Here is a 27,705-nt window from a genome sequence, read left to right on the forward strand (position 1 = left end):
TTCTACACCCGTAGCTGTCAAGAACTTCCACAAGATCATCTAGGTCCACTTCTGAAAAGTCCTTCATTGCTTCCATCAAAACTTCACGTTCTTGGCTGCTCACAAACTGCAGAAAATGGGTTTTTAGATCACTATAGACACAGTTGAAAAGCACCTGCTCGAGGAAAGGAAATGCAAGTTTGTTTGGGAAGTAGCAACAATCTTGGTATCCCTTTAAAAGAATTCTCCCAACTGCTTTCCACTTTTCTGCAGGAAAATCATGGCGAATGAATGGTACTTTAATTGATGTACCAAGGGTGCATCGGTCATAGAATTCCTGCCAGAAGCAGCTGAGAACATCCCGCAGTACTCCAGATCCAACACCTGCTTCTTCTGTATTATCTGGGAGTATGCGTTTCACATTGAGTGATTTGTTTAAGATTGCATTTTCAGAGAATGCTATGATCATATCATTCAATGTGTCAGTGTAGTGGACAGTTACTGTCATCACATCTTGTGGATCTGGTGGACCATCATAGATAAGTGTGATGTCTGCATCTCCCTCCGTGTTGTATGTGGGGCCAAAAGTAATTTCTGAATCAACAGAAACGTCGAATGACGTGTAGATTTCATTTGAATCGACAGAGACCTCTTCAATTTCAGAGTTGTAGTCACTGGCAGCGTGTGCCACAACCAATACTTCTTTGGACGCTGTGCTGCCATCATGGTGGTCGTCCTTTGGCCTTGTTGCAATGTAAAAGCGCAACAACGTGAGCTTTGCAGCCTCATACATATTGCCGATGGATTGGCAGGTTTCATCAGTTAGGAGGTTTTGTTTGAAATCCCACACCTCAAACTGAAAGTCCAATTCAGATCCTTTAGGAGAAATTCCATCGGGGAAAAATAGTTTCTTTCCTTCCTTGAGAATTTCTTTCAACCCAGCTTCTGTGGATATTTGAAATTTTCTGGTACCCCCTCCCTGCTTCTCCCTCACCTGTTTGGTTATTTTTCCATCATTGTGTATCCATCCAATTGCAACATTTCTCGTTGTTTTCTGCCTCTTCGTCTGTCTTGCTTGTTGTGTCTTTGAGGAAGTGTCTTCTTTCCCGTCTTCTTTCCTGATTTTCATTTTTTCACGTAATTTTTCCAAAAGTCCATTTTTTCTTTTGGATGGGAGCTGTTGAGTCTTGCAAAAATTGAAGAGTGCTATACGGTCTCCATAGCACGGGACATAATTGGCAAGGGTGGCATCGTCCATCAGTGCTATGACATCACTGTCAATCTGCACAACAAGACAAATAGAAAAAATATACACTCAATCACCGTAACACATAATCGCTTAATTTTAAAGTATGAAGCACAAATGTAATACTAATCTCTACAATTGTAAACCAAATACACAGGCAAACATGTTGCAACTCTTGAATGTTGAAAACCGTTAAGAATGTATAAAGATACATTTATGCTTGAAAATTACTCTATAACCTATTTGTATTAGAATATGCAACTATGATAATAAAGTCCCTATTCAGACAGCAATTCATCAACTGTTGACTTCATTTATGCGTGCATGTGCACATACTTCAAAAGATGTAGCCTTGAATTGCGGCACGTCACTACAGTACTTGCTACGACACGACCACAGGTGTGTTCAGTTCACGGCAATTAGACGGCCACTGTCATCCACACAAAGGGGTTCGATGTCGAGAGTGGTGTTGTTTTTAACAACGTTGTGTGGCGTCACAGGAACGTGCCCATTTAAATTGGTTACGTTCTACTTATTCGCGAATGTAAACTGAGTGCATCCATTCATGACATTCGGATTAGCAACGGAGATACAAGCTTCATGGAGCACGTTAACTCCAAATGAAACAAACACGACGCACTGTTTACTCACCCTCTGCTCCTCCAAAAGTGAAAGGATGTCCTCCGACACTCCTCGGCCACGCAAAAAGTCGCTGGGTGACGACATGATGTCCGTTCTTTCAAGTCACGCTACACGCTGACGGTCCCCCCACAATTCATAGCTCCACGAACGTCACAAAGTCAGAATTCTCACTTTAAAGTCAGAATTCTGAGATTAAAGTCAGAATTCTCACTTTAAAGTCAGAATTCTGAGATTAAAGTCAGAATTCTGAGATTAAAGTCAGAATTCTCACTTTAAAGTCAGAATTCTGAGATTAAAGTCAGAATTCTCACTTTAAAGTCAGAATTCTGAGATTAAAGTCAGAATTCTCACTTTAAAGTGAGAATTCTGAGATTAAAGTCAGAATTCTGAGAATAAAGTCAGAATTCTGAGATTAAAGTCAGAATTCTCACTTTAAAGTCAGAATTCTGAGATTAAAGTCAGAATTCTGACTTTAAAGTCAGAATTCTGAGAATAAAGTCAGAATCTTGCCAACCTTATTTTTTCTTTCTTCATTGGCCCTAATCCTCTTCCGTAGCAGTGTGTATTTGAAAGTGCGCAGGAAGTATTAATCACTCAGGTCGCAAAGACGTATAAAAGACAGAAAATAAAACCTGCCCTCAAGAAAGCACTCACCAATGTTATGTGGCTACTATGTAACGATATTAACGTGGTTATACACTTCTTAAAGTCACATTGAAGTTAAAGAGATTATGAAACGTAATTCAAGGAGGAGTCATTGTGAGTTCAACTGAAACTATTTGACATCTCAATTGTGTGCTGGAACCTTGAGAGTAAACCATGAGAACAAGCGAAAACAACTACCGGTACTATTGTGTTCAGGAAAGAAAAAAAAAACTTACAGTGAATAGATTTTGAAATGGCAGTTTTCTTTTGTCAGCTGTGTCTCTTTGTATGAACAATATATTGTGCATTTGGGATAAAATCATTCCCTTTCCAGAACATATGACCAGAAAGACCTTGAGAAGCGAAGATAACGCAAAAACACTGCAGCATGCTCATTGTGGATGTAAAAAAAATATAATAAAATAAATAAAAAAAGGTAAAAAAAATTAAGACTATTATTTGTTCTTGATGACTATCAGCTGGGGAATATTCATACATAAAATAGAATGAATAAATAAATACAATATTTATTATTTTATTTAAATAAATAAAATAATCAATACATAAATACAATATAAACAAATAAATAAAATATGTATTTATCTATCTATCTATCTATCTATTTATCTATTTATCTATTTATTTATTTATTTATTTATTTGAAATGTTCGAGGTTATTCGTGCTATCTCTGCTGTGGAACTTTTTCTCAATCCGTATTTGGGAGGAGGAAAAAAATAAAATATGTCAACTGACCTCTGCAGCGGTCAACCCAATCACAAACTGCAGCATTCCAGACACTGATTGTGACCCAGGTTGCGGTTTGCCGCTGAGTGAATTCATCAGTAAGAGTGAAGGTACATTTTATTCATCAAGATTCCTCCTCCAATCAACCTCAACAGCAAGCCAATTGCTACTGAGAGTGCCATTAAGCCACTGGACAAGGACCTTCAGCTCCCAACAGCGGCCGAGTAAGATGTGCTGTACAAATTTATGACCAGTCAACAACTCGTGAACATTCTTTGGACCCCCCCATAACAATGAACCATCTCAAAGACGAGCTTTGTTCCAACTCGATTTCATATTGCCAACAGGAGAAATGCAGCATCTCGTACCATACCAACCGAGAATAAGTAACCAACCCAAATGAATACTTTCAAGAAAACGGAGCGAACGAGAAACAATCCCACCGCCGAAATAGGCTTCGTGTAGAACCGTGCCATTTGATCCATCTCGTGTATGTAAAGTACGTAACCTACTGCAACGTAGTATTTTAAAAAGTAATACACAGAATATCAGTCAAATTTGGTCTTGAGTGTGAAACACGGCCACATGGGACCTTCCTGTCCAGTAATGTCGACTTGCGATAGGTGGATTAAGCAAGGTCCCAAACTGAGTGCTACAGATTGTTGGGATTTAGAGATTTGATGGAGAGGGATTGACGGTAGTGCGTGTAGATTGCGGTGGAGATTGAGAGCAGATGGCTGTGATTTGGCAGCGATTATCCAGCCGGTATTGTCACTGATCTCCATCATCCTGTTTCAATTTCTCAGGAAGTGCAGCTCATCTCAGACAGAGAATCCAGCTGCCCCAATCCCTGGCAATGAACGGTGTTAATGGGTGAAGATTAATGATCCCTCTTTCCCAATTTCGACAGAGCATCGACCCTTTCCCTCACGATGACCGTCTTCGGCCATAAGGTAAACCGGGCAATTGTAATGTGTTTACGCCGAGGTCCATCTCTTCCCAGAACAGTGCAAACAGAAAATTCCATTGAACAGCTGTCATTCGAAATTTTTAGTCATTTTTGCAGACATCAAGAAGATCAGGGGCCCCAAAAGAAATTTGCCAAAGAGGGAAATTCCTTTGACACTCGAACAAGCAATGTGTGTTGGAAGCAAAACGATATTAAACTGAACTGTGAACACATGGTGTGTCTTGGCCCAGGGAAATCAATCAACAGCCAGTTTCTATCAAGAGCAATGCTGTCAATAAATATTTGACTTTTTAATTTTGAGGAACATAGTTTTTTTGTTGTTGTTGGCAGGTTGATCCCAGAAGCCCGACACAATGGTTTTATGAAATCATGAAAAAATATGAGAAAATCAGAAATGAAAACATATTGCTTCTTTATATATATATATAAGGGCGGCCCGGTAGTCCGGTGGTTAGCACGTCGGCTTCACAGTGCAGAGGTACCGGGTTCGATTCCAGCTCCGGCCTCCCTGTGTGGAGTTTGCATGTTCTCCCCGGGTTCTGCGTGGGTTTTCTCCGGGTGCTCCGGTTTCCTCCCACATTCCAAAAATATGCATGGCAGGCTGATTGAACACTCTAAATTGTCCCTAGGAGTGAGTGTGTGCGTGGATGGTTGTTCGTCTCTGTGTGCCCTGCGATTGGCTGGCAACCGATTCAGGGTGTCCCCCGCCTACTGCCCGGAGACGGCTGGGATGGGCTCCAGCACCCCCCGCGACCCTAGTGAGGATCAAGCGGTATGGAAGATGAATGAATGAATGAATATATATATATATTATATATATATATATATTATATATATATATTATATATATATATATATTATATATATATATTATATATATATATATATATATATATATATACTGTATATGGATTGATTTTTTTTGTTTTAGTGGTTGTTGATGGGTGAAATACAAGGTCCAACTTGGCCAAAAAACAGAGGAGCCCTCAATGTAGCGCTGGTGCGGACTGAAGGGATATGACAGCATCGTCAACAATGCAACTTCTTACCATTACAGCAATTTGCATATTCTAAAATGTCATTGTGGTTGAAGACAAATAATGTCGAGCATCCTACTAAAAAAAGAGGTTGTCATGATTTGATGTGACTTCTACTTTTATGTTCAATTCATTTCTGTCAGGCATGTTTTTCGGGAGGGGGCAGAGGGGTACAGATTGTGTTTCTGTGTGACTTCAATGTCATTTTCTGAGAAAAATGCTGAAAAAAAACACATTTTCTGCAATTTGTTGATAATGTCAGACCGTTAAGTCAACAACTCAATTCATTCATTCCTAAGAACTGAAAGTACGCATTATTAGATCCTAAAAGCTACAATCCCTTTTGTTCTTCAGATTTATTGGAGGGCACATACCGGTGCTCAGCTTTTACAATGAGACAAAAGGGACAAGAAGATTTCAAGCAGTTTTAATGGCTGACAATACGCTCCAAGGGCACCTCAGCATATATGTATTCCGATAAATAACCAGGTATTAAACAAACTACTCTATAGTATATTTACAAAACATTTTAAGCAGATGTTTAAAAATATCTGCAGTGAAACTAAATATTCCAAAGCATATGAGAGAAAAAAATATATAGACATCAGAATATATTTCCAACCTAGTGAATACACCACAGGCGGCCCGGTAGCCCAGTGGTTAGCACGTCGGCTTCACAGTGCAGAGGTACCGGGTTCGATTCCAGCTCCGGCCTCCCTGTGTGGAGTTTGCATGTTCTCCCCGGGCCTGCGTGGGTTTTCTCCGGGTGCTCCAGTTTCCTCCCACATTCCAAAAATTGATTGAACACTCTAAATTGTCCCTAGGTGTGAGTGCGAATGGTTGTTCGTTTCTGTATGCCCTGCAATTGGCTGGCAACCGATTTGGGGTGTCATATTGTCCTGTGAATACAGAGACAGAGAGAGAGATACTCTGGCCTTCATGTGTGGAGTGTAAATGTTCTCCCTGTGCCTGCATGGGTTTTCTCTGGGTACTCTGGTTTCCTCCCACATTCCAAAAACAAGTTCATGGAACACTCTAAAGCATGGGTGTCAAACTCAAGTCCTGGAGGGCCGCTGTCCTGCATGTTTTCCAAGTCTACCTGCTGCAACACACCTGATTCAAATAAACAGGTTCAATGTCAGGCTTGCTCAGCGCTTGCTGATGATCTGATCATTTGAATCAGGTTTGTTGCAACAGGGAGACTTGGAAAACATGCAGGACAGCGGCCCTCCAGGACCCGAGTTTGACACACACATATATATATATACAGTATATATACTGTATATATATAATTTTGGCTTCTTGGAACAAATTGACTTGCTGACAATGCAACGCTTGGCTGGTTTGCATTCACACAAAAGTGGGACATTGAATTTTGCGGCAGATTTCATAGCATGCAAGGAAAAGAAAAAAAAAAGGCTTGGCAGGATTTAAGAGTTTAAGCTGGATCCATGTCTGGTTTAGGCGGAAATGTTTTCAAAGGCAGTGTTTTAACTGACCCGCTGACAAGAAAATGTCAAACCCTGACAAAAAATTATTTGTATTTGTTATTGTATTGGTTCACTAATTCACTGGCAAAACGTAAATAACGTGTTTGGTGTTTGGTTGTTTGTTTTATTAATACAGTGCTTTGCGCCCATCCTCAGTTAGTATCGAGGCTGAGTGATTGATTTCAGTATGATGCATCAGTGGTCCCCAACCACCCGTTCCGCGGACTTTCGAGGCATTCCTGTCCAAAGGGTGTCGCAAAATGTTGATAGAAATGTTTTCCAATTATAAATAATTCCAACGTGGCTATAATAATTGAAAAACACCATTTGAATATAAAAAAACAGCGACAAGAAGTGGCACAGAAAAGCAACAGATTAATACAAGAGTACTTTATCATACTCGGCGTACAGAATTCAAGCAGCAAGCCACTTCCTTTATCAAGTAAGGACTCCAAGAGTTGCATCACAATATTCTGAAGAGGTTTTTGGCCTTTTTGTGTGCGCCACTGATTAGCGGAATCAACCACTTGTCTTGTTGTGACTTGACCTTTACCTCCTGTGTCCACCAAACAGCGACTTCCCTGTACTTAAGGACCAACTCGTTTCCCAGCTCCCGCAGCCTAATTGGACTTATAATTAATTTTCTTACCTTGAGCTAATTGGAACGATTCCTAATTACACTTCTAAATGTTAAATTCTCAAGGCATGGTCGTAAGACAAGTGTACCCTGATTAATTTTGAGCTATCCAAGCTATTGCCAATTACATCAAGGTGGTGTCCAATTAAAGTCTTAGTTTGGCAGAGCAGCAAAATAAACAGAAAAAAAAATAATAATATCACGATATGAATATGCACACAAGGTGTATAACCAGCGGATATTTTTCTTCTTCTATATGAAATGATGTTATTCAATGAGATATATGATGGATTGGGAAATATGTATTCATGTTCTTTTATAGTAATATAAAAAAAAACTATACGATAGTTATAGTCATTGATATTAAAACATTTCATTTCTTGAAAAATATATGACTACTACGACCACCACCACTGATGATGATGATGATGATGATGATGATTATGACCCAACCAACCATTATCTGATCCACTCATCCTCAGAAGGGTCCCGGGCATGCAAGAGCTTAAAATAATATATTACTATTCCGGTACGACTACAACTACTACTCTACTGCTTTGATTTGTGACCTTATAATTTTTCGGATTCCAACTCTCAATAGAAAACGGTCCTGCTGTCTGGACCGACTGGGCTACCTTGTTTGAGGTTGGCCCTCTTGAGTGTTGTCTTGTTGTGTTGACGTTTTTTTTCAGGCATTATTCTCACATGAGTTGTATGGATTTGGAGAAATATCAGACTGGGGTTTCATATGAGCATCCTGTCATGGTCGTCCAATTCCTGTGACTATTTATTCAGATTGATTTGGAAGATCTGGTGCTTCAATAAAAATTTAAATGAAAATACTCAATTCAAAAATAGCATTTGTGTATGATCTAAGTGCTGCTGGAAATTGCAATGGCCTTGAATATGTTTTGAAGCGCATCCACTATCGCCTCCACATGTCTGCACTTGCACGATGTGGCGCCAGTGCAGTGTGTTATCACAAGTGGCAGAGGGACTCAGCCGCCACTGGCCACTGGCTCAAACCTTGACCTAGCAACAGCACTCGGGTCAGTCCTAGTCACAGAGGATTGCTCTTTCTGCCCGTCTTAATGATCCAGCTCAGGGGATTTGATGGCCCTACGAAAACACTACCAAGTCTGTTCATGTGAGAATTTGGCAAAAACAAAAATACGCGCATATTGATTGAAAAAGTCGGTTTCATTTGAAAGAAGTTTTTTTTTCCTATTTTAATAAATTAATCATTTATTATGACCTTTTTTTTCCCCTCATCGATGCAATGTTTTACCCCCCCACCCCCCTGCTATCTTTCAATCTAATTCCATATCATTTCATCTTTTTTTTTTAATGACAAAGATTCCATATGCTTTCATTCGACATTCCGGCATTCACATGCAGTTCATTCATTCATCTTCCGAGCCGCTTGGGTCTTCACTAGGGTCGCGGGGGGTGCTGGAGCCTATCCCAGCTGTCTTCGGGCAGTAGGCGGGGGACACCCTGAATCGGTTGCCAGCCAATCGCAGGGCACACAGAAACGAACAACCATTCGCACTCACACTCACACCTAGGGACAATTTAGAGTGTTCAATCAGCCTGCCACGCATGTTTTTGGAATGTGGGAGGAAACCGGAGCACCCGGAGAAAACCCACGCAGGCCCGGGGAGAACATGCAAACTCCACACAGGGATGCCGGAGCTGGAATCGAACCCGGTACCTCTTCACTGTGAAGCCCACGTGCTAACCACTGGACTACCGGGCCGCCCTCACATGCAGTTTCTATCGCAATTATGTTTTCTAGTTATTTTTATGATGATGACTACGAGAAGTGGTAACAAATAAAGGCCGTGGAAAGTGCTCGTGTATGTTGAGGAAGATAAACAAGTGTACTTTGAACGCTCTTGAAACAACCCACATATGTCTTCTTGTCACCAGACGTGGCCCCTGATGAAAGAATTTTGTTTGCTTTCATGTGCGGGCTGCTCACCATCCCGCAGTCCGCCCTTATATGAACAAACCCGTTTGTTTTAATTTCTTTAATAGCGACCCATCTAACACAAAAGTCATATTGCCACCAAAGGGACTGCCATTTTTTTTTTCTTTTCCTGAAAAGATGGTCTACTTTGAACCCATCGAGTGGGATATTGTGTTTTGCCACGGTAATTACTCACAAGCCTAAGCACAGCTTTAAATTTGTATTAAAGGATGCGTGGAGGGAGCACTTTTTTTTTTTGTTGCTGCGACTGTGAATCACTGCCGAGAACTGGGCTTGTAGGCATCACACTGTGCTGCACTGAACTCAGTCTCCTAGTTAATGACTCTTAATTTGGTGAGCCCCTTTCCCTCCATTCGTTTGCTGAGCAATTATCATTTAATGCTGGAGGTGGTATAGACGGCGCACGGGCGTAGCAGTGGGACAATAGACCTTGTGCGGGTGATGCTAATTTCAATATGGAGGTGGACAGTTATGGGAGGATTAACTGTCTCCCCCCCAATTAACCAGTTTTTACTGCAGCCATTACTAGGCCAACTCTCCATCTTTTGTCTCATTTGCACTTTATGTCATGTGGGTATTGGCACCTATATAGTTAATGATCTTACCCTTCTGCTATCACCATCAAGCCTACTGTTTTTATTTTTCCCTCCCAAGTGACAGAAAGTAAACTTTGGCCAAACGGGGTCCCCATAATGCATTGAACAATGAACAAGATCATTGACGCTTCATTTCCTGGTGGCGTGACTGTCTTAAACTTTATAAAGTGCTTGATATGCCAGCACCCTACAGCGACAAAGGACTGACGATTGGGACGGTTCTCTGTATTTCAATTCCTTTCTTGAACGAATGAAATGCTCTGTCTGTTTCCTTTTACATTCTCCCACGAGTGTAAAAACTAACAACTGTAAAATGTACACGGCAAATCATTACACTGTGAGCGTACTCACAAAACCTCTGGACATCTGATGTCCAAGGATATATTTCTCGTTTTGTCTTCTCCTGTTTTTTGTCTTCTATATCTGTGTTGAGTATCGTGTTATGAATATATATATATATATATTCATTCATCTTCCGTACCGCTTGATCCTCACTAGGGTCGCGGGGGGTGCTGGAGCCCATCCCAGCCGTCTCCGGGCAGTAGGCGGGGGACACCCTGAATCGGTTGCCAGCCAATCGCAGGGCACACAGAGACGAACAACCATTCGCACTCACACTCACACCTCGGGACAATTTAGTGTTCAATCAGCCTGCCATGCATGTTTTTGGAACGTGGGAGGAAACCGGAGCACCCGGAGAAAACCCACGCTGGCCCGGGGAGAACATGCAAACTCCACACAGGGAGGCCGGAGCTGGAATCGAACCCGGTACCTCTGCACTGTGAAGCCGACGTGCTAACCACTGGACTACCGGGCCGCTATATATATATATATATATATATACTAATGTATTTATATATGGCCAAAAAGCATGCAGAGGTAATTCCTTTGATGTTCACTGAATTGAGCTCTCAAGAGGTATGCTACGGTCTTGCAATTTTTGAGAAAACCTGGGTGACGTTAATCCATCTTTTGGAATTAGTATTCACAAATGAGTCAGACAAATCTACACGAAGAAGTCATACAATACGTGCGCAGAGTTAAGTCTGAGATGCTCATTTCGGGATCTGAACAGAAGCAGATTTTGGCCAGTTCAGTTTTATATTTTAGGAAAAAGGGAAATGCGCAAGATGGTAGTATGAAGGATGGTCAGCCACGGTGGTGCTGCTCCGAACCTTCAGATAGATCTCTGCCATCAGTCATGTACTTGCTTCACTGTCACACAGGCATATGTTAGCGTTGTCCTGTCATGTTTCATTATGTGAACTTTAAGATGCCCCTGACCTGCTTTATGTCGCCTGCGGGTGAAGGAACCGTGGGTGGGATGATGTGAGGCACGCTGGTATGCAGGGTCCCAGCATGAGTCTCTGGGGTCGGGTATAAGTGCATGTACATGCGACATGCAGCCATGTTAGTACTTGCACGTTGCTAAAATTCGGAGTGTTCCATAGCTGTCATACCATGCTACCGTTAGCATGCGCCGGTTCAGTTTTCCGAACTCTCACTCCAACTGTTTGACTTAATTAGTCTGACAGACTCTGGATGCCTGGGGAATGACTCTCTCTGCAGTCCCCTTTCTCCTCAAGTTTGTGCTTCCCGTGACAAACTCATTCTGGCACCTTTCGAAATCTAGTCCTCTCTGTTGGACGCAGCGAGATGGCGTGTGCGAATATGCCATGCAGTAAGCATGCAACACAGGTACATCCGGAAGCGCACGATCGCAAAGATGAATAGACAGAGGATTTTGGCTAAAAAGTAGGACAAGCAACATGCCTCAGGGAGCATCATAATATGGCTCACACTCCACTCCCCGAGATACTCGCCTTGTTCCACTTTAACTGTTTACTCAAACAGCTTCCACGGCACAAAGAATAAGGCGGTTTGCTTCATTGGCATATTGCTGCTGACAGATTGCATTCTTGTGAAATTTGACCATGCTAGTTCATTTAAAAAAAAAAAAATCAAAGAGTTTCTTTATCTGGCCAGATACAGTCCGTTCTACCTAACGAAGCAGACCAGAGAAAGATAACGCTGTGGTTAAGGACCTCCCCACTGAGCAGTGAGCCTCTCTATTTAATTTAGCAACACAACTGCACCCCCGTGGCATCTTCAACCTCCTCTTAATCTGTAAATTTAAGAAGAAAAAAAAAATGCATGCCTGGAAAAGAAATGACTTCACATTAGGCAAAAGGGGCCACCTCGGCCAGGACCGCTGCAACCTTAACCACAATATCAAGTTCACCTGATTAATCACGCTATTTCTCTACATTGTAAAATAAATCCAAATAAATCACAGTGATTTATATATCACTGTATTCTACAACCAGAACAATAAACATATGATTGAATTACACCTATCGGACAGAGTCAATCAAAACTGAGAATCACCTTAGCAAAGGCCGAAATGTTGATCCAGCTTTTCTATTGGTTCATATTAAATTTAGGCCGACTGCCAATACACGTGAAACTTTTCCAATCAGTCACGCTATGATACCATTATATTTTCTTACGCTTTCAACATACTCATAATGTATGTATTCAGTTTTTTTGTGACAAAATTTTGATTGTCTGTTTAGAGAATATGAAGAGAAAGTGTCATTGTTCCATTTGGGACCCCCAAAAAAAAAAAACACACTGAAAAATGTACTGTGATAAATCACAGCATACCACAAAAGGACTACTTCTTAAAAAAAAGTAGTAAAAAGCCTTTGTATATGTGTGACCTTCCCTTTTGTGCGAAACAAGGAAAACACTTTAGGACTACTTCAATTAGTTCTATCAGCATTCCAAAACGGAATTGCGGTCTCAATTGTTGCCATCCTCTGAGCCAACATTTTTACTTTAGCAAGCTGTGGCCTTTCATGAATCCCAATTAAGATGAACAAATTTTATTGTGCACCTGGAAACTCATTCTCCCATGGGAGGGTTAACTGATTTTTTTGTTGTTTTTTTTAAACGTAATTTTATTTTGACATTCTCTCCAGTGTCAATTCTTATATTCTTCAAAAAGCTCTCCTTTTAGATGAGCGGTCATTCTGATTTTACCTGACATATGTTGCATTTCATCTCATTCTACATGTCGTTGTTGTCTTCCACTTGAAGCATTTTAATAACAAAAAGGCTTCCAGGCTTTCTCTGACCTGGCTGGCTTGATGGATCAAGGGTCCTACAGAGCAGAACAGTCCACGTGCCCACGTGTTTTTTTTTTTTTTTTCTAGGAGGCAAAACAAGAGGGACAAAAAAACACAAAGGAATGTGGAGGAAATATTGTTACTGAGTGCATAACATTTCCAATCCTTGTATTTTTTTTTTTGTGGTTGTTGTGCAAGAGCTCTTTAACCCTCTCTCCTTGAAAACGTCTTTTTTCTTTTCATTTTATTTCCTGGAAATTAACTCTCAGTTTGGTTCCATTAGGGTTTGTTTGTTCCAAAGCAATCTGTTGATGTAATTTATTAGAGCCGTCAGTGTAAACGATGTGGCGTGCCAACACGGCCCTTGCAAATAGTGCCTCCCTGCTCTCATTTTATGCAAAGCTGCCCTAGTTTTTCACACAGGGGAAGAAGCAGACATTACAATTAAGGTGTTGACACGGACCCCCCCACCCTCCCATGGCCATGCTCAATGACCAAATATCCTGTCTGTGAGACATTGGCCCTCACCTACAGGCAGCTTGGGGTCCAATTTTGGGTTGTCTCATTTCATGTGGGGAGGCCATGATACGCTCCAGCTATGACATTTAATTCAAGAAAAAGAAATCCTGAAAAATAATGGAATATTTTGACTTTCTTAACATTTTATAGGTTAAACAGGGTAAAAAAAACACAATCCTGTAAAAGTAAGCACTCAGTCTTATTTAAAAAAATACAAAGCTGAGGTGAGTCACAGATGTAGAAAGAAAAGAGAACTTTAATCCGTGCAATGCTTAAAGTGAGTCTCTATATAAACGTTCATTGCCTATTTATCTGAGCACCCATTGTTCAGTCGGGCTGAATAAAGTGTTAGCAAAAAAAAAACAGCAACTAAATAAAAAGCATTTTAGTCATAAATGCTTGCTGAGGCGTCATTTCATAAGGTAGGCTGCAAAAGAGGTCACACATCAGATATTCGAGGTGTTTGATCAATGTCAGAAAATCAAGACCGCACAAAATGCAAATCGTTTTCCTCACAGGGTGACATCACAGCATGACCCTCCAATCTTCGCTTGAACATAAGGGCCGTACTGTGACTGACTTTGTCCCTCATTAAGTCCCGTATTCATTTTGTACAACACAGCTGTCGATTTCCGAGATGAAAGGTGCTTATTTGCCAGCCTTCAAAGAGCCACACAACCCTGAAAGTCACTTGGATTGCGAAACTGTTCAGTTGCCATTTTAGATCCACTATGGCGGTGATGATCAAAGTGTCGGAGCTGAGGAAGAATAAAAAAAGATGGTTGCCTTGGAATAAACAACAATGTCAACTTACCCTCTCTCTCTCTCTCTCTCTCTCTCTCCCTCTCTCTAAAGCTGGCATTGAAAATGAAAAGAATATAAGAGATATTGTTCCATCTCATTCTGCTAAGACTATAATTCGCACTATAAGTTGGCTGGGGCTGATAAACCTGCTTCCTAAAACCATAGTCGTGTTTCATTGTCGCCGGAGTGCATGCTGATTGCACAAAATGCTTAAAAAAGATGACAGAAAATGGTTTGGTGAGTTCACCGGCGCATGATTAACAACCACCCCATCAGAATCTTAACCCAAGAAAAACTCAAATTCTATGGCACTGATAAAGCGGTATGAGGATCTGAGGTCATCCTCAAGCCATCATCTTTCCATTCAATGTAGACTGCGGGGGTGTGGAGATTGAACTTAAGTCTATAGGTTAGTGCAATATGAAATGAGGCCATACAGCTAGGTCTCGGAAAATTGCATTAAAAAAAAAATGAAAGTCATATTCATAATTCATGCTCATTAGCAGGCGAAGGTTTGGGGACCGTACACTGCAGGTGAGGAGGGGGGGGCTGATGACACCTCTGAACATTTCACAATGTGCTAAAACTATCACCGTTGGATGCCCTTCTCCATTTTTAATGACCCGCTGTACCGCTGTACTGGTGTCGAGACAGACTTTTCTCGACCATTATCGCAGTATAATAGACACTCATGTTTTTATTCCCCTCTAATACTCTTACTTGGAGAAAAAAAAAAAAATATTGTGTAGTCCTCAAATACAGAGGCAAAGCTCGTTGGAGATAAGAACACAATTAAATTAGCATAGAACCGAAAGGAATAATAATCACATTTGAAGTTGTTTGCACATAAGGTATGCGCGACTCCTCGATTCAGACAACAAATGCTCCAGTATGTGGATTAGGATTTAGGCTGCATGTGAGAGATATGTCATCAATTGTGATTCAGATTTTCTTTCTTTTTTCCAAGCAGCAGATATGTTTGCTTACCTTGGACAGCGTTGTGATGACAGCAGGCCCATCCGTCTCTGAATTCATAACAAATGGTTGCAGCACAGCAAAGACTTTGAGTGAAATAGTCATTTCAGATGAGCTGCACATGGAGAAAATGGTTTTTGCACATCCCATTCTTAACACGCCAAACAGTGACACATATGTGTCAGCAATACAGTCACAATAATTTGATTCAGCTCTCAAAGTAGAGATATGTGGAGCATTAAGGCATCAATGAGGTAGATATGTCATCGCTGTCCTGTTAATGGGATGTTCGCATTTGTTTTTGTTTTTGAGAAAAATGGGCATACGGGTTCTTCCGAGGACAGCAATGACAGGCACCTCTTTCGTATTGAGTTTGTCAGAAAATTTAAGATATCCTTTATTTGTCCCACACTGGGGACATTTACAGCCTCCAGCAGCAAGAATGTGGGTAGAAAGAAGAAAAACAAACAGCGTTCAATTAAGTGCAATATAAATACAAAATGGATAAATCACAGTGAGGGTGGCCCGGTAGTCCAGTGGTTAGCACGTCGGCTTCACAGTGCAGAGGTACCGGGTTCGATTCCAGCTCCGGCCTCCCTGTGTGGAGTTTGCATGTTCTCCCCATGCCTGCGTGGGTTTTCTCCGGGTGCTCCGGTTTCCTCCCACATTCCAAAAATATGCATGGCAGGCTGATTGAACACCCTAAATTGTCCCTAGGTGTGAATGTGAGCGTGGATGGTTGTTCGTCTCTGTGTGCCCTGCGATTGGCTGGCAACCGTTTCAGGGTGTCCCCCGCCTACTGCCCGGAGACAGCTGGGATAGGCTCCAGCACCCCCCGCGACCCTAGTGAGGATCAAGCGGTACGGAAGATGAATGAATGAATGAATAAATCACAGTGCTATTTACAATTGTTTTTCCACATCATTTAATTATTGTTATTATTTTTTGAATTATTTGAATGTAATGTTGATCTAGCAACTAATGAGAAGTCCTCATCATCGGTCCGAAATGACTTAACACATTCTGCGCCGATTTTTCACTTTCTATCGATCGTTCGACCATTCCCCACTTTTACCCGTATCCGTAACCGCGGCGTCATCTTTGAGGAGTTACTCTAATTTTAAAGCCACATTAAGCACATCACCAAAACTGTTTTCTTTCACCCCAAAAACTTCGCCCCTCTCTCTTCCCTTCAGTAACACGCCTTTATCACTTCATGACTCAACAACTGCAATAGCACCGTTTACCGCTCACCCACCAAAAGCCTCAACAAACTTCAATACATCCAAAATTCTGCTGCCCGTCTCCTCACCCACTCCCCCACCAGAGACCGCATCACCCCAGTCCTCCAACATCTACACCGGCTGCCCATCCAACAACAAATCCAGTTTCAAATTCTCCTCATCACCTTTACAGCCCTTCACAACCTTGCCCCCATCTACCTCACTCCCACACCGCTACCTGCTATCATACGTCTGCCCTCCCCTCCCAACCGAACCAAACACCGGACCTGATCAGACAGAGCCTTCTCTATCGCCGCCCCCTCCCTCTGGAGTTCTCTCACCTCAGACACACTCATACACTCCCCTCTTTTCAAACAGGACTAAAAACCCACCTCTTCAAATATACCTTAAACCTGGAATACACAATCATTTGTTCAATATGACATATTTTTTTGGTCTTTATTTTTACACACCGTTACATTAATATCGTTTTTTTTAATATTTCCCTTCATCTTTATTTATTGCCTTTGTTATGCAACATCACCTTTGAGTGTTTTTTTTTGTTTTGTTTTACAGCGCAATTCTTGTTCTTGATTTTACTGTTTGGTGCTTTCTACCGCCTTTTATTACCGATTTGTCTTTCTGTTTATTGTGTATGTTAAATTGTTCCATGTACAGCACTTTGTATTTTGGCTTTTTGAAAGTGCTCGAGAAATACTGTTGACTTGACTTGACAATATAAATGTATTATCATGATGGCATTCAATTTTTTTTTGATGAACACCTGCACTACTGTCTCCACTTCCTGCTCTTGAAAGAAGATGAGCTGACCACGGCAGACCTGACACCTCACCCCGGCTTGCCTAATGTCACTTCTCTAAGAAGATACCGGCCAATCATCAGTCATTTAAAAGCCTTTCTCCCGTGACCTCATCACTTCAATAAACTACACATGGCTTTTAGGTCTCCCTCTCTTGCCACTCTAATCCAATCTCGGATGGGCTGGAGTCAGTTCATCATTGTTCACCACAGGCTTGCATGTCCCCTCTGCTCTTCGTCGTACAGGAAGTAATGGATGGCTTTGCCCGCGACTCACCCCAAAGGTCTCTGGCCGCTCTTCAACTGTTTGCCTTGAGGTTTGTCTTCAGATGGGCCCGCACTGTGGTATTTTGATTCGATTAAGTCAGGTTTGAAAGGTTACAGACAGAGGGAGGCACATGGGTTTGCTGTTTTGCCTATTATTATTGTTTTTTTGTTTTTTTTTTCTCACCAGTCCACTGGCATTTAGCATTGGACGGTGCCCAAAGGAAAGCAGAAAGCTTGAACGATCTCTGTGCTCCTTTGTGATTTGCAAAAAAATACAAATAAATGCCTCCTGGGTGGTGAGCGACGACCATGCCTTCGATTGTATGCAGAATGAAACTCTCTTCCAGTGTATTTGAAAAGACATCAGACTATTAAAACATAACAAGATGCATGAGCGTATCTATCTTTAATCCACATTGTACTTAATGAAATAAAATACAAATCTGAGAGTATGACAACAGCTCTCCAAATTCCAAACCCGTGTAGTGAATATTGAAGTGGCCCCTAACGCTCACACGTGTGTTTTATTTGGATTTTAACCAGCCTACAAGTTGCATTGATTAGTATGCGTTGGTGTTTTGTGTCAAGTTCAGTTCAGGTTTCTTCGATATATCTCACTAAGCGGGGCTCATCAGTATGCAAGGCTGTGAATCCGTATGTCACAGATTGCTCAAGAGCAACTGTGGATAAAGTTAACTCATTTCTGCCAGCAGCAACGATGCACTTTTGTTCGTGGGGCAAGGGTGGCACATTCACTTCAGTGGCTGGCTTTTTCTAAACAGTGCCGGGACGATAAATGAATGGGCCTTTCTTCTCAATCGCTTAATTGTAAGATTGGGACAAGCAGGTGGCTCAGAGCTTCTTTTGCCAACTGGAAAGAAGAAAAAAAAAGAAAACATGCACATCGGCACAGGGCATGGGAATGTTGGGGGAGGGTGACATGTTTTATTCTCAAAGCTGCTCAGTCTCCTTTTAGATGTCAAAAGTTTTGGCTGGCACTGAGACAATTTGGGGCCTGTTCTCACGAGCACTTTAATTAGTAGCAAAGACTCATGATAGACCTCATCCAACTTTCGTTCCACTATTCCTATCACTGTGCTTCACACTTGCAAATGTCCACAAGTAGATTATACAGACATAATATATATACGGAAACATCATATCTGCGCTTGCTATTTAGCAGGCAAAGTCCTTGTTCATAGGATGACAGCTCGCTAGGCAGAAGCATTATGACGATGGGGGCCTTCATTGATCACAACAGTAATAATGCATTTCTGTAGCGGCATCTTGTTTCGGAGCCAAACTCTATTTTAAGAGCATGTAGAGTGAACGTAGAGATGCGCTGCGAAATACATTAGACATATTTAATGACGGTTGCTAAAAATGTGCAAAGACTGAGAACTATGACGCGATCAGTGGTGGAAATATGCAGGCGGCTATCTTGTGTAAATGGGACATGCGGTTATCTAACTAGCTTTTAAGAATGCATCGAGCCTTCAGATGGTCTACTGCGGTGGGCAGTCGTTATCGCCGTGATTACAAAATGCAGAGTAAGGCGGGATAGGAAAAATGGGCGGAGGGAGAACAATGAGTTGATGACCAACGTGTGGACTGGGGTTTCTCGCTGACCTGGGCGCTTGAGATGGGCTCATTGTAAGCTTTGATCACGAAGCACATCAGGAAGAGGAGGCAGAAGAAAACATTAAAGTCATGAATACGATGCAGCTCGATGTTGAGGAGTTCAAAACACAATTTCTTCAACTAGAAAGTACTATTCTGGCAAGTACTGTCATGATTCCGTTTGGGACCAACAGGTGGCACTGTAGGGCTCCCCCTGCAGCTGCGCACCTGTTGGTCATTAGGTAATTCATGCTTTAAAAGGACTCCCAGCCCAGAAACCCGATTGTTTGCTCTTGCTACTGTCATGGTCGTTTGTTTGCTGTTCCTTTGCTGCTGTCATGTTCTTTTGTTTGTTTGTCATGTTTCTGGTCATGTTTCTGTTATTGATAGTTTTGAGCTTCAGTCTTGGTTTTTGTTTGCTCTTGGCTCCTGTCACGTTTAGTTCATTGTTATGTTTTAGCTTCAGTCATGATTTTTGTTTGATACTTTGGACTTTGTTTGTTTAGGATTTAGTTTTCTCTGTTTTAATACAACTCGTCAAGTAAACCCTGCTCCTCTCTCCTGCCTGCTTTTTGGGGTCCACCACCACCACCACCACCGTGCTACGTGACAAGTACAATTGATCCCAAAAGTTATTTGAGTAAATAAAATGCATTACAACCCATCTCGGTGTTCTCGATAGTAACCGTTATTCTGAAACCACGCACTGTAGTTGGAATATCCGACACACCCATGCGCTTGTGCAGGTGACAGACTCCTTCTTACTTTTTCTGGGTGTTCAAATGAAAGGACTGATTTGCATTTATATTGCGATTAATCGCTTGCAGTTGTAATGATCCTGGTAAAGCTGTAGCGACATCACATATACACACACACACGCTAGTAACGCGCACAATTTATTTATCTTCTGTACGCCAAATTACGTATCTCCTGTACAGTATTTGCATGCATACGGTCAGCCTTCAATCCCCTTTTTTTCCCCGTTTGCCTGTTGTGGTGTGTTAGTTTGACGGGAATGTTTTAAGAGGAAAGAAATGAGGAGTGGGGGACTTCATCTAAGTGCAATATTGAGCTATCCCGAAGACCTCCTTCCAAACCTTGCAAAGTCATTATAAGATCAGCAACCCAATTTCTCAAGTGCCTCCTGCACTCAAGCACCACATGTATCTTCTTGGCTGTCCCCCAACACACGCCTTTTATAGAAATGCCGATACATTGGCTTGTCGTTCATTTTCAAAAGTCGCAAAACTGCACACAACAGGTAAAAGTTTGCTCCGACGTTACTAAAATGGGGAACGTATAGCCTTCCATCGGGGTAGGGGAATTGCAAATAGTTCTCTTTGTAAAGCTTTCTATCCATTGCAATCCAGGAGAAAGCTCTGCACAAAACATAGATGTTGTTTGCTTTGATGAGTTTTATGACACTGGCGTGCACTTTTCCGAGAAGAGCCACTTCGATTGGAATGACATTGAAAAAAAAACAAGCGTCGTCTGTTTGTGGAGCACTTAGTGGGAGAATAGGCACTTGCAAAGTTGAGTCTGAGAATCCAAGTCTAAGTTGTCACAAGAAAACAGTGTGTGTGTGTGTGTGTGTGTGTGTGTGTGTGTGTGTGGGCGGCACATACACGATAGACGAGCACTTAGCACACAGGGCAACAGCGCAGAGGTCATTTGGATCCACGCAAGCACCATCAAACGCATTTGACCGCTTCTGAAGGAATAAACCGACTTTGTATCCTGTGAATTAAACTGCAATTTAAAAGTCATTAATCCTTATTTTAATCCATCTCAAATAAAATCCTCAATGAGGTCATTGCAGTATTCCGTACATTCATGTGTTTAAAATATCTACCCTCGCTCGGTGTCTTTCAAGCAAGTCTTGCGGATGCGAAAAGTAAACATCTGGATGTCCTGCAGATGCTTGCCATGCCTTCGTAAGGTGACGCGGTGATCACAACAGCATCTGGTTGAATTACTTAACTCTGCCACCCTACAGACATGTAATCCGGGATAATGCCCTTTCGCTGAGTGCTTCAATCTGGATAAATTCATCCCGAAGGAATGAGATCCAGCCGCGGTGTCTCATGAAGAGAGGGGATGAGGGGCCGGAGGTTGATTGGTTGCTACTAAAGAGATCTGTCGGGACTGGGAAGTGGGTTCTCCCAAAAGATAATATATAAATAAGTGAAGCCCAGAATAAACAGCTTGCTTTGTTGACCGGTCGACTGACTCCACGAGTGCAAGCCCGTCAGTTTTTTTTTTTCTTCTCCAAATAAGACTCCAATCTAATCACATCCTGCTCTGTCTGACCTGAATCCTCCCAGAATCCAAATGAGGCTTTGGCCTTAAGTACAGTATATCCAGGGACTCCAGTTAACATTTTATTTGAAAGTGCATATTAATATGTAATGAGCATTTTATTAACAGATTTACTGATATGACTCCTTGTAGTTTTTGTTGTTTTTTGTGGTTTGTTTTTTTTTTTTTTGCACATTTCATTTCCAAGGTCCTCTGTCACCGGGGATCCTATTTTCCCTGGAAATATCATCTTCTTTTAATGGTAAAGCCCGTGCCAAATATGAGGAATTACAACTTCCAGCTGTCCACAGGCAGCCTCTTAGATTATTCGCTCATATGTTTACTTATTACCATAAATATCCAACAGGGCTCTGGGCTCAGCGGGATTACAGTGGGTTTAATCTATCATGGCACAAAAATGAGCAGGGATGTTACAGCGGTTGAGGTGACTTAAACTGGCTGGCCTTGATGGAACAGACCAAACACGAAAACAAACGACATGCCACTGGGATTGGTCGTGAAGTGATGACATCATCTGTCACTCGCAGGGTGTACGATCACAACAGCTCTCACAGGCTCAAGCTGTCAGGTGTGGTGAGACGGCTATGAGGACAAGGCTACTTTTTTTTCTTTTCTAGAATAGTACGTGTTGAACCGGATATTAAGTTAGAGACATAGTTTGAAGCGGGGGGGGGGGGGGCGCGGGGGGGTGGAGTGCCACAGCAGGGGTTTGGTGCATTCATTCATTCATCTTCCGAGCCGCTTGATCCTCACTAGGGTCGCGGGGGGTGCTGGAGCCTATCCCAGCTGTCTCCGGACAATAGGCGGGGGACACCCTGAATCGTTTGCCAGCCAATCACAGGGCACACAGAGACGAACAACCATTCACACTCACACCGAGGGACAATTTAGAGTGTTCAATCAGCCTGCCACGCATGTTTTTGGAATGTGGGAGGAAACCGGAGCACCCGGAGAAAACCCACGCAGGCCCGGGGAGAACATGCAAACTCCACACAGGGAGGCCGGAGCTGGAATCGAACCCGGTACCTCTGCACTGTGAGGCCGACGTGCTAACCACTGGGCTACCGGGCTGCCCGGGTTTGGTACATGCTTACTTAACTCATTATCCTTTTGTGCTCAGTTATGAAAGTAATAACAAGTATATAATATATCACTGTGGGTAGTTTATTTTCATTTTAATGAAAGGATGACTGCTGGAACGGTGTTTATTATTGACCGCAACATATTCTGAACGAGAGTCGGAGCTCACGTAAAACCTTATGAAGCATTGGAAAGATGGCCGCTAAAAGCGGATTTGAAGTTGTCGGCCAGTCACTGATGGAGAGCGGTGAATGAGGGGCTATGTGGGGCAGGGGGCAGACTACTAAGATGTGCTTTCGAGGACTGAGAGACAGCTTAATGGGACGAGGTGCTGAAATGAAGAATTCCAACGACAGATATATGGGGGGGTGGGGAGGGGAAGTGTGGGTTAATGAAGGCGACTTTTTTTTTTTTTTTCTTTAAGAAGATTGGGATTTGATTCCTGTGTGGCTGTAGCATATTGAACTCAGTGGGCAGACATTGACTCAAGCCTTTTCAATCACTCTTCAAGAAGATTTCCTTTCTTCACAAGGGAGCATTGTAGGGGTATGCGTGTGTGTGTGTGTATATATATATATATATATATATATATATATATATATATATATATATATATATATATATATATATATATATATATATATATATATATACATACGGCGGCCCGGTAGACCAGTGGTTAGCACGTCGGCTTCACAGTGCAGAGGTACCAGGTTCGATTCCAGTTCCGGCCTCCCTGTGTGGAGTTTGCATGTTCTCCCCGGGCCTGCGTGGGTTTTCTCCGGGTGCTCCGGTTTCCTCCCACATTCCAAAAATATGCGTGGCAGGCTGATTGAACACTCTAAATTGTCCCTAGGTGTGAGTGTGAATGCGAATGGTTGTTCGTTTCTGTGTGCTCTGCAATTGGCTGGCAACCGATTCAGGGTGTCCCCCGCCTACTGCCCGAAGACAGTTTGGATAGGCTCCAGCACCCCCCGCGACCCTAGTGAGGATTAATCGGCTCGGAAGATGAATGAATGAATGAATGAATATATATATATACGTATGTATTTGCATTTGATGTTTTTCTGTCTGGCACATCCATTGCAAGGCTGTTCTGACCCCCCCCCCCTCCCACTTCTCTCGACTGGTCTTCAAATTTCTTACCCATTGCCTGACAGAAGCTGAAGTTCTCAATCTCTCAAAAACAAAAAACTAAGAGTAACGGAATGAGCCAAAAAGCGATACTGGAGAGACAAAGGGAGAAATGTGTTGCTTCCTTATGAGGAGCCAAATCAAGACACCAAAATTTGTGTCACACATGCTTGGTGTAATGTATGGCTGAGAAGGACAAGGGAATGTGTGTGTGTGTGTATGGGGGGGGGGGGGGGGGGCGCTTTGGACAATGTTCCGGTAAAGTTTAGCCTGAGGTGAATGTGTTCCTGGAGACCGTCTCCTAGATCCCATTGACTTGCCGTGCCATTTATCACTGGCAGCAGAGGTGACCGTGAAAAAGAAAAGGTGCCCTCGATGCAGGAACAACATAAACAGGATGGAGAGCGTCTCAAGATTCCCACTTGAAGGGAGTGCTACAAAAATGCTGTGGGCCTCTGTGAATAGAGGCAGTCTCGTCTTTTTTTATTTCCACATTTTCATGCCCTCTTTGTCGCACTGCCCCCATGTTCATATCAACTGACTTGACGGAGACGTAATTTGCACGACTCAAGTCAGACAAACTCGGGTGCCCCTTTTCTCCGTTCCTTCCCCGGAGCCTCGTACGGGGAAGGTGCAGTATGTCGTCCCTTGTTTACCTGCGGCGGTGAAAGTTACGTATGCTACATTATGGTAATGAACAAGGAAGCGCAACCTTATTTTAGGTGAAATATGGTATCTATAAGTTGCTCCGGGAAGTAAAACTGAGCCAGTGACTGTGGATGAGAACGGGAAGGTTGAATACAATCAAATGCAAAATAAAAGTGTTTTGGTCGCAAAGCATTCGAGCTGTACATCGGAAATGGGATTAAAGCAAAATGAAGATGTATTTTAATGTCGGCCGTAGCAATGGGACAAAATATTGATGTCGAATATATACCGCATCATATTCATACACCACCATCAAATATCCATATCGCTGCTGTCTGATTAAATTCTCCTCCGTGCACTGTCAACACTGCAGAATAGTCGACGGGAAAGAGTGTCATTGCTTTTCAACAAGCGGCTCCTTTTCCGAGACCTGCTCATAAGTATTTGTGCTTACTTTATTGTTACGTTTCAGGGAGCAAACGTGGTTCACATCCACATAACTCTCAAGAAAACAAGCATTTTTTCCTACATTTGACCTTCTTCAGTTCGACAATTATCTCAAGCTTTTGCGGGTGATTTTTTTCTTTCGTGATTCATATATTGGCAAAAACAAAAAAAAAATCGCTAGGCTGTGACTGTGATTTCCGCCACAAGTTAACCGATGGAAATTCCAGCAGATGCTTAAAAGAGATAAGGCTGAAGGCCGATTATGTATTTTGACATCACAATAAGCACAGATGGCACCGTAGAGGGGTGATGAAATTTCACGAAAAAAAACCCAAAAACAAAACGAGGACCACGTCGGCAACATTAAGAGCATCTAAAACATAACTACGGTACACCTTGTATCATCAACCCGGAAAGTAAAGTGGGCTACCTCTCTTGAAGAAGGAAAAATTAGACTGCCATCGTATTACCAATACGATCTATCAGCATTTCTACCTCATACAAAACATGAAGTCAGCAGGAAACTATAACCGCCGCAAAGTGATGTGATGGATAAGTGGTGTTGTTTCCTCTGTGCTAGATATAAATCAGCATGTTGAACAGCCCCGCTGGCTACATTTGTTGTCAACAGATTGCCCTGCCCGATCGAGCAAAATTGTCAGACTTCCTCGGGCATACATTTTCACCGACGAGACGCCTTTAATAACGATCGGTGAAATCGGTGGCGCCGGTGTGATTGGTCCTGCAAAACATCAACTTGCCTGGGTAGGGTAAGGCAAAACTAAAGAACCAACTCCATCTGACCACAAACTAAACTGTCCAAAAGCAATCTCCCCCCCCCCCCCAAAAAAAAAGCCTGACTCCATTTCTCTTCTTTCCGCCACAATGCCCGTTTGTTGGACTCAATGGGAAAGGACTGTCAATTCAAAGCCATGTGGCTCAAGAGTTAACGCTTGACTGGACTTGGGGGGGTGGGGGGGGGGGTAGAGCGCTTTATATGTGTGTGTGTGTGTGTGAGACTGGAATACCAAGTTCACAAAGAGAGTATTTCACTCGTCGGCTTAGACCGCCATGAGCGAGTGACAGCTATTCGCACAATCAGGGGACAAACGAACCTGAAACAAAGATCTCTCCCGACTTGGACTTAATCACATAACGATCGCCCTGCACGATGAGACATGACAGCCAGGGAAGAACTCAAACCCAAGCATGCGCCGAACCCATAAGTCACCCCCCCTGCGATCAGAGATGAGACCAATCAACAACTTTAAATGGAGAAAATCCTACCGTGTCCGAAGATCCACAGGACCAGAAGGACCCGAGGGATCATGATAAAGAGTGCGGGAGGGCAAAACCTAGGAAAACAAAAGAGCGGGAGGAGTGTGAAGTTGACCGGCACGAGAGGACACGGCGCTTCTCTGTGCTGCCGGGAGGGACGGGTGCTTCTCGCCCTCCTGGTTTTAGTGTGTGTCCGTTTACCAGAGGAAAGCCGCCAACAGAATATCTTCGGTCTTCCGCAGATCGTCCTCCTCTTCCTCCTTCTTCTTCTGTCTTTTTGTCCCCCGCACGCCCCCCCCCACCGTGTGTCAGTCTTCTGAGTCGCCGGTGTGATGATCTCAGGCTCACATGCTCTTCTCGTGTTGGGAGCTTCTTGTACTTTCACTGTCTTCTCCGGCTAAACTTGCGCATCGTCTCGCTGGCCGTCCATACTCCAGCTCATCAGCGCGCGCTCACCCAGTCTCTCTCCATCACACTCTCTCTCGCACCCCCTCGCTCGACCAATCGTAACACAGTCATGGGGGTGGGGGGGGGGGATGGCGACTCCTCCCTCTCTCATCCCCTCTTCTCAGCGTGTCTGTGTGCGAGGTGTGTATCCTCACTCTGGCAACCGGAGCAGTCGTGGGAGAAACATTCAAGGGTGCAACTCTAATTTGAATCAGAATACGAGCCCCTTGGCAGATTTAACCCCCCTCCCCCCCTCCTTTCGCCTCATAGACTCTTGTCTCCTTTTAGCTTCCTTTTCTTTTGTTTTCTTTTCTTTTGTTTGTTTTTTAGGAGACTTTGATTTCCTGGACCATACAGAAACTTCACATTAACATCCAAGACCAATCCTATCCAATTCAAGCGATCAATGAAGCAAAATCCATCCATCCATTTTCCACCCCAGCCACTTCTTCGAGCTCTTCCTGGCAGATCCCGAGGCGTTCGCAGGCCAGCTGGGTGACATCGTTTCTCCAGTGTGTCCTGGGTCGTCCCCGGGCTCTTCTGCCAGCAAAATGCATTTTTTTTTCCTGAATTACGTGTTAGATTGAAGAAAATATAAATAAGTTCATATGATGCACTTACAAGTTATCAATGTCTTATGACTGTATTATTATTATTATTATTATTATTGTTGTCACTATTATTACTTATGAGCAAGTTTCAAGCTATTGCCATCTCTTCTGTTGAATGTAATGCCTCCGCCACTCACATTAAAACACTTGACAAAGGAGGTTGATTGTAAAGTGTAACAAATATGATTGAATTAACAATATTAATATATTTTTTCATCATGCAAAAGTGTCAAAAAAATCTCTCTCTCTCTCTGTATATACATGCACACCACATATATATTCTTTTTGGGGGAGGCAGCGGTGTCATAGGCCGATCCCACACAAGCACGGACTCGCTACACAGGACCATGAGAGCACCATGCCGATCCATACACAATCAATAGCAGACACATAAACCAACCGC

The 27,705-nt window shown here is 42.7% G+C and overlaps 1 protein-coding gene across 8 annotated transcripts in view; it reads right to left on the reverse strand.

The window, feature by feature from the left end:
• Nucleotides 1-26,922, reverse strand: part of kirrel3b (kirre like nephrin family adhesion molecule 3b) — a 147,726-nt gene extending 120,804 nt beyond the window's left edge. For 4 of the 8 annotated variants that reach the window (XM_052078428.1, XM_052078424.1, XM_052078426.1 and 1 more), the window contains exons 1-2: nt 26,446-26,922; nt 26,254-26,321 (exon numbers count right to left, since the gene is read on the reverse strand). In XM_052078428.1, the coding sequence (XP_051934388.1) occupies nt 26,254-26,296 (43 nt within the window). In that variant the 5' untranslated portion in view covers nt 26,297-26,321; nt 26,446-26,922. The remainder of the gene's footprint in view (nt 1-26,253; nt 26,322-26,445) is intronic. The other 4 variants (XM_052078429.1, XM_052078425.1, XM_052078427.1 and 1 more) reach the window with 1 other exon arrangement.
• Nucleotides 26,923-27,705: the final 783 nt, after the last annotated feature.

This window comes from Hippocampus zosterae, chromosome 10 (assembly GCF_025434085.1).
Source record: "Hippocampus zosterae strain Florida chromosome 10, ASM2543408v3, whole genome shotgun sequence".
NCBI lineage: Eukaryota > Metazoa > Chordata > Actinopteri > Syngnathiformes > Syngnathidae > Hippocampus > Hippocampus zosterae.